The 7722-nt window shown below is 27.5% G+C and overlaps 2 protein-coding genes across 2 annotated transcripts; both read right to left on the bottom strand.

The window, feature by feature from the left end:
* Positions 1-1074: 1074 nt before the first annotated feature.
* LOC113850167 (acidic endochitinase-like) lies at positions 1075-2362 on the bottom strand. Its single transcript, XM_027480571.1, has 2 exons — positions 1983-2362; positions 1075-1606 (listed from the first exon to the last, which is right to left on the bottom strand). The coding sequence occupies exons 1-2, from the start codon at positions 2360-2362 to the stop codon at positions 1075-1077; spliced, it is 912 nt and encodes a 303-aa protein (XP_027336372.1).
* Positions 2363-5007: 2645 nt separating this feature from the next.
* LOC113850228 (acidic endochitinase-like) lies at positions 5008-6431 on the bottom strand. Its single transcript, XM_027480670.1, has 2 exons — positions 6037-6431; positions 5008-5758 (listed from the first exon to the last, which is right to left on the bottom strand). The coding sequence occupies exons 1-2, from the start codon at positions 6390-6392 to the stop codon at positions 5233-5235; spliced, it is 882 nt and encodes a 293-aa protein (XP_027336471.1). The 5' UTR covers positions 6393-6431; the 3' UTR covers positions 5008-5232.
* Between the last annotated feature and the right edge of the window lie 1291 nt (positions 6432-7722).

Below are 7722 nucleotides of genomic sequence, written 5' to 3'. Positions count from 1 at the left end.
TTTTTCTTGCACAATACTTAAAATCACATTTTAACTTGAAATTTATAATTTATGATGGTCAAATGTATATTTAATTAGATAAAGAAAGTTAGGTACACACTCTTTAATATGAACTTAAATTTATTAAAAATTTAAAAAATATATAAGAGAAAAAACATTAATTTAGAAGTGAGAAAAAGTGAAACTCACATCATTTTTATAATTTTTAATAAATTAAAGTTAAATATAAGAGTGTTTTAAATAATATATTACTAACATTATTTGTTATTAGATTTGATGTAGAACTAAACATGTTTGATGCATGACCAAATATGCTAGAATAAGTCTAAGTTTAAATTTATTTATTAGTAAAAATTTAAGCTTATGTGGTAGTCTTCAAATGTTATCATTGATTTGATATTGTATTTAGTTAATTTTTTATATTACCTATTCCAATGATTCAGATTCTCTCTCGTTGTGACAGAAATTAAACGTTTAGTTTTATTTTCACTCAAATAAAAATAACAAAAAAAATTTAATACAAAATTTGTTTAAACAAAATTTTTTATACTTAAATAAATTTTGCAAGCTTATCATGAGAGGAAGAAGAGGATAGCTGAATGTGAGAGGAAGAAGGGACCGAAGATGGAGAGAGTAGATGGTGTAAGAGTAGAGATGAATATGTAAATTGAAAAAAAGTGTTAAACATGAAAAAGTAAAAAGTTATAGAAAATTATGTAAAATTCGTTTAAACTAAAAAATACTACGCACTCGATTAATTTTCTAGAATTAAAATTTATTATTTAATTGGTAATTACATAGTTTGTTATTTAAATTAATTTAATTTTTCATTTATTTCATATTACCTTAATTTCCAGTTTAATGGAAGGTCTGCATAATCAAAATATCTAAAAGTTTAATATTAAACATGATGTTGATGGAGGCATACTTGGCTCAATGGTTGTGATGACTGTGTGCTGTTAGAGAATTTAATGCACTAACTAGCCGCTGTATAACTTACAAGTACATATTCATAACATATTATTATTTTGTAATCGTGTCCAGAAAACATCACCAATGAAAACACTTTATCCCTCACACATTGGTCTTAATAGCTGCACTATACCCTTTATCATAAAACGTAGACCAAAGCATAACACCCCCATACTTAGGAGAACCATTCTTAATGAATGGTAGCACTTGAGAAATAAGCACATCAGGTGGAATATACCCACTTCCAGCAGCCTCTGGTGCAGCTGGCAAACCCAAGAAAACTTGACCAGCTTTAGTTCCTATCCACTTATTCCAATAGCTTTTGAGATTATCTACATTTCCATTATTATATTGGCATGGAGGGTTGTTATAGAATTGGACCCAAATGTAGTCAAATAGACCAGTTTCTATAGCACTACCTAGCCATTTGTCTGGGATGGGACACTGTGGAGCTGCACTTAGATATATCTTCTTTTGTTTGCTATACTCTGATATTGCCTTAACAAGCTCATCCCAGTGCTGAGTTGAGCCTGACACTATAGCAAAGTCAATCCCATCCAAAATTGCATCGCCTAAGGGGCGCGTGTTTGATTGGCCCCCAAGAAAGTTGTTCCATAAGTACTCTGCTAATTTCCTGCAATTTATCAAGCAATATAATTATTTTTCTCACCAAAAACTTGTGAAACTGATACATTGGCACATCATTCACTACACAACCCCAACAAAACCAAAAGTTATTTTCATATTTAGACACCGATTTAAAAGTACATAAACTATAATCAAATAATAATTTATTCATAAACTTAATTGTAAAGTTTATTGAAAAAAGTTAAGTAAGCTAAATAGAGTTTATAATAGGATTATAAACAACTTTCATAGGCTCAAATAATTTTTTGCAAATGCCCTTTTTATGTTATTAGCAATGTAAATAATTTGAACAAGCTAAATGATTGGAAAATAAAGTTAAAATGTTAAATATGGGTGATGTAATTGAGGTAGAAAATATTTGCCTGGCTTCATCAGCTGAAGAAAGATCATGGTTCCCTTCATTTCCTCCGAGGGAAAGCATCACTTTGACACCTCGATTCTGACATGTTTTGATCTGATTGCTAAGGAAACTGCACCCATTATTGGATGCATCACAATGGCCAGCAAGATTGAGCTTTGGTGTGTTTCCATTGCCAAATGTGGATAGGAAAGCTATGTTCACAATGGCATAATTGCCACTATTACATGTATCACCCAAACTACCCTCTGCTCCATTCTGTCCCCAGTAAATAGATATGACACCCCCAATAGAAACATCAAACAAGGCTATGAATAGAAAGAAGACAAGGGCTAATGGGGTTAGTACTTGAGAAGCCATATTTGCTTGCCTTAAATCTAACATGAGTTCATCTATTTATATTAGTGCATGGGGGAAAATTTTACTAGTCTTGACGTCTTGTGGAAGAAATTTATGATTTTTTAATATTATTTTTCAATTAAAATTTTATTTAAAACAAAGTAAATACTAAAAATACTTTTAAAAAAAAATTTGCACGTATAGTTAGTAATTGATTTGAACCTTTTTACTTTGTGGGAATGCATTGACCGTGTAAACGATGCTAATATTGTTTCTGAAGAATGTTGTGTTAGGTTTGGTAGAATTGTGAATGAGGATTGATATTTGATAGTCTTCCTCTCATGCTTCAAAGTTCTTGCCCATCTAAGAAGTTAATAGACAAAGACTTTTGTAGAAGGATAGGTTAATTTTCCTTGACTTCACCTGGGAAAATGGAAAGAAAATCTTTAAATTTACTTTTTAAAGCTTTAACTTGATACAGCTTAAAATTAAATTTTAATGTTCTAAAATTTTGATTTGATTCAGTAGCTTCTTCATAAATTATTTTTAATTGAGTTTTTTATTTAATATAATTTCTATTATTTTAGTATTCAACAAATACATTCATGTTAAAAAATAAAGTAAAATTTTAATAAAATAATTTTATATTTACAAAGATAATTTAAGACTGAAATGAAATATTTGATAATAAAAATAGTAAATCTGTTAAAAATATTTATTTATTTAAAATAAAACTCATAAAAAATTAAAATTAAGTAAATATTATACAAATAAAATTACAAAAGTAAATATTATACAAATAAATTGTTAGATTTCATTTGAACGGAAAATTACAAAAGAAAATAACATAATTTTTTAAAGTAGTGATGTGATTATAGTTAACTTTTAATTTTAACCATCTATCTGTAGTTTTGTATGATTTATATTCATACAACAAGAGTTGTTTTTGCTACATATATTCTTTGCACACAACTAAATGAATTATTTGTGAGTTATTATTGTTAAATTACAAAATTTAGGTTTGATTTACTAAAGAAAAATTAAACTTAACTTTATACTTAATCTTATTTGTTTAATTAACCAAACATTTAATAAATGAAATTAGAATAATTTGAAAAAAATATATAACGCATTTACACTTATAATGGGAAATGGGATTGCTTGGTGAAGAAGCATTCTTGAAGAAAAGTTGACGGAGGAAACCACACGGAAGGAGATTTTGCTGATACTTCAGTAAGATAAAAAAAAATAAAAAATGGTACGAAATTGAGGAAAATTGAGAAAAAAAAATTGTAAGCAAATTTGAAAAATATTAGAACGCCGATAAATATAATATATCGATATAAATTTGATTAAAACAATAATGGTAAATAATTATAGTATTGAAATAGAGAGTCTCGTGTTAATTTTAAAACTAAAAGAAAATTGGGAGTTTCGTTGAAAATTGAAAGATATTCTTTGTACTTACAAGGAAAGTGAGAATGTAGTTATTAATTATTTTTAATATATTTTTATAAAATTAATTATATTTATAGTCTTATTAGTTTAGTTTAATTTATATGTAATTTTTATTTTTATTTTTAGTTTTACAATTTTTTAATTTTTTAAATTAAATTTCTCATCTCAATATTTTATTTAATAGTTAAAAAAATGTAATATATCATTTATTTATAGAAAATTTTAAAATATATATAAAAACTAAATTAAATGAAAAATTATTATAATTATAAATGTTATTTATTATTTTTACTGTATATATTTTTTTTTATTGTTAGATAAAATTTTAAAGCAATTTGAACAATTAAAAAATTAAATATGAGAAATTAAAATTAAAAAATTATAATTGTACGTCAATTAAAACATTAAATAAAAATACAATTAATTTTACTTTTAAAGAGTTTGTTCCACCATTTCTTTTTCAATATTTTTTTTTCACATTGAAATTTGGTCTTTTGTTTTAGATCATATATTCATAAGTGGACAAACACTTGGAATTCTGAAATTTTAAAAGGCCAAAAATTAAAAGCTTAATTATGTTTTAGCAAATAACATCATATCAATAATTTTTTATGAATTAAAATATTAATTTATGATTTTGTTTATATCTTCTCGCGCGGTTATCATCTAAAATTGTGATTTATTAAAAAAAATCATTTACTTTTTAACATGACAAATTTCATACATTTAGATATATTTTTTATTATTGATTAAAATTTATTTAAAATTATAAAAATTATGTGAATTTTATTTTTAAATTAATATTTTTTACTAATAAATTTTAAGCAAGTGTGTTGTTAGTGTTGATGTGAATTTCATGACCTAACTTGGAGGCAGTTTTGTTTTGGATATTTGCTGAATTGACTAAGGTTGGCCCAACAATGTAGAAGAGTTTAGCTGAAGCATTTATTTCATATTTCGGTCAAAAACAGTTATCTTCAATTTTTAACACGAAACTTTTCTCCACCTACAAGACACTGTGGCAGGTAAAAATCATCCACATCTTAGGATTTGGATCATTTTCTATTTTCGAATATCAAATATAAAAGTTTTGGATTTGGTCAATTAATATATATAATTCATTGATTATTACGAGTGAACGCTGTACACATAAGAGAAAATTATTTAATATAGAAAGAAGTATTATAATTTGTACAAATTCCATTTTGGACCAATAGCAATCACCAATATCAAATAAAAATTAATCTTGAATATTTCAAACTTTGTAACTATGCAATTATACAAACAAAATGTTCATTATTATTATACGATTCAAATTCAACATTTTATACTGTCATAGTAACATCATCACCTCAATGTTTGATTATACATATTCTATATTTCAGAGAAAGGTTTTATTGTATCATAGATTCTTATCTAAGCTCACAAGACTTAATAGGAATTACTAGCTGAATAATTCAGACACTGGGCTTAATAGCTGAGCTATAACTTTGATCATAGAACCTTGACCAAAGCATAACACCCCCATATTTTGGGGAGCCCTTAATGGCTGGTAGCACATCAGAAACAAGAACTTCTGGTGGAATATAGCCACTACCAGCTGCATCCTGAGATGCTGGAACTCCCAAGAAAATTTGACCAGCCTGAATTGATGTCCATTGTGTCCAATAATTTTTAAGGTTGTCAGCATTACCAGAGTATTCACATGGAGAATTGTTGTAGAATTGTACCCAAATGAAATCAAATAGACCAGTGTCTATAGCTGATTTTAGCCACTGGTCTGGGAAGGGACATTGTGGAGCTGCACTTAAGTACACTTTCCTTTGTTGACTAAAGCCTGATAGTGCTTTCACCAATTCATCCCAATATTGGGTTGTGCCTCCCTCAATATCAAAATCTATGCCATCCAAAACAGCATCACCTAATGGACGAGTACTTGATTGACCCCCAAGAAAGTTGTCCCATAAATATTGTGCTACATTCCTGCATCACATTTAACATAAACTCAATCTTTCTACCCAAAAGAAAAATATTTAAACAAAGATTTTAATTAAACATTATCCTAGAAATGATAGGAATATATTTTTTTAATATGCCCTTTTAACACATTTTATGTGATTTGTTAAAAAAGTCAAAGTAATTTTTAAAAAAAGCAACTTATTAAGTAAATACATAATCTTTTGAAAAAAACCCATCACTTATAAATAATGCAAAGAAGAATGTATTTAAAAGAGTGTGCATAAATAAAATTGTATACTTACCTTGCATCATCAGCAGAGGAGAGGTCATAACTACCAGCTCCACCACCTAATGAGAGCATCACTTTAATTCCTTTATTTTTGCAATTATTAATGTCACTGCTCAAAGAAGCGCATCCATTGTTGTTTGGGTCACAATGGCCAGCTAAGTTTAAAAGTGGGGTTTGGTTGTTGCCAAATGTGGCAAGGAAACCTATAATAACATAGTTATAATTGCCTGAATTACAAGCATCAGCCAAACTACCCTCATCGTGTTTCTGACCCCAATAAACAGCAATATTACCTGCATATGAGGTGTGTAAGAGGACACTAAGTAGGAGGCTAAGTAGTGCCAATGGGGCTAGTGCTTTGTGTGCCATAATAATGTGTATAGAGACTTAGGCTTCTGATATTTGCTTGGTTTTTTAGTTGTGGAGACAAACCTATTTATAGCATTATTGGGAGGAGAAAAGTCTTGTAAACTTCCCACTCTTTACGTTTGGGGAATATTTGGAAAAAGGTTCCAGCTGTAATGTGAACAATTTTTTATATATTTGAAATGTTTTTTTTTTCTTCTTAATATTTATGTGGAGGATCTGATTCTCTCGGCATCTTTAATGGTGCCAAATTTCATGGAAACAACCATAATGCATTCACGGATTGACTTAAGTGGGAATAGCAAGACCTAAAGATTTTAAACTGGTATGATAAACTACTAAGAATTTATCAAAGAAAATGAAATGAAAAAATCAGGTTAAATAGATCAATTTTTTTATCATTTAAAATTATTTTATACCCTTCAAATTTTCTGAAATTTTCTCATCTAACTTTTGCGTAGATCAGGGTGTATAAAATAATTTAAATATTAAAAATTGATTTTTTTCCTAAGTTCATTTAGAGAAATTCATCTAAACTTTTGACGCCTGACAGAAAATTCTCAATAACTTATTGCTCGAAGGCCAAAATTCCTATCTTCCCATTCACTCCGAGTTAGCCAAGTTAGAAAAATCCATTTAAAAGCCAACACGTTAAACTTAGAAAATGGTAAACAGCAATTGATGATAATAATTCGTGAAAACAAAAGGTGAAAAATGATTAATCAAGTATCATACTATTATTTAATGCATTTAATCAAACCATTCTATAAATCACATACTAATCACTTTGTATCTAACACGTTATAAAAGACTTGAGTTTTAAAGAAGTTTGTTTAGGATAAAAGGTAAATAAGTTTCCTATTTTCTTAATTGAGTTTTTAAATTAAACAATGACATATAAATATTTAAGAAAAATTCAAAAGCATATATTTAATCAAGGATCAGGATATTTAATGTTTAAACAAAAAAAAATTATATAACCTTGTTTAATTTAAGAATATAATAACATATAATAAATCTTATGTTATCCATCAATAGAGAGAGAGAGAGAGAGAGAGAGAGGATTTAATGTGATTTTTCTTACAAATCACTGTAATATTATTCATTTGCAGTTTCCAGTGAGGTTAAAATTTGATTAATGCTTCCATCTACATAGGCACCTGTGGATTTTAAGAATATGACATAATATCTATCCTCTATGTAAAAGAAAAATAGTAGTACAACAATGCTAAGGATACTGATCTGAAATTCTAAATCAGCAATGTGTGTATTGTCTATATTTTTGTATACTCTAAACAAGGCATTCATGATATATACATAACAAATGTACTAC

This window comes from Abrus precatorius, unplaced genomic scaffold (assembly GCF_003935025.1).
Source record: "Abrus precatorius isolate BTA unplaced genomic scaffold, Abrus_2018 Scaffold9, whole genome shotgun sequence".
Classification (NCBI taxonomy): Eukaryota; Viridiplantae; Streptophyta; class Magnoliopsida; order Fabales; family Fabaceae; genus Abrus; species Abrus precatorius.
Note: the sequence above shows the minus strand (reverse complement) of the source record. Positions and strands in the feature narration are given on the sequence as shown.

Bases quoted from the DNA above. Each gene is read 5' to 3' on its own strand.
- LOC113850228 (XM_027480670.1), bottom strand. From the start codon at position 6,392: ATGGCACACAAAGCACTAGCCCCATTGGCACTACTTAGCCTCCTACTT. The intron at 5,759-6,036 runs GTAAGTATACAA...AATGTGATGCAG, and splicing joins TCCTCTGCTGATGATGCAAG to GAATGTAGCACAATATTTAT.
- LOC113850167 (XM_027480571.1), bottom strand. From the start codon at position 2,362: ATGTTAGATTTAAGGCAAGCAAATATGGCTTCTCAAGTACTAACCCCA. The intron at 1,607-1,982 runs GCAAATATTTTC...GATAAATTGCAG, and splicing joins TCTTCAGCTGATGAAGCCAG to GAAATTAGCAGAGTACTTAT.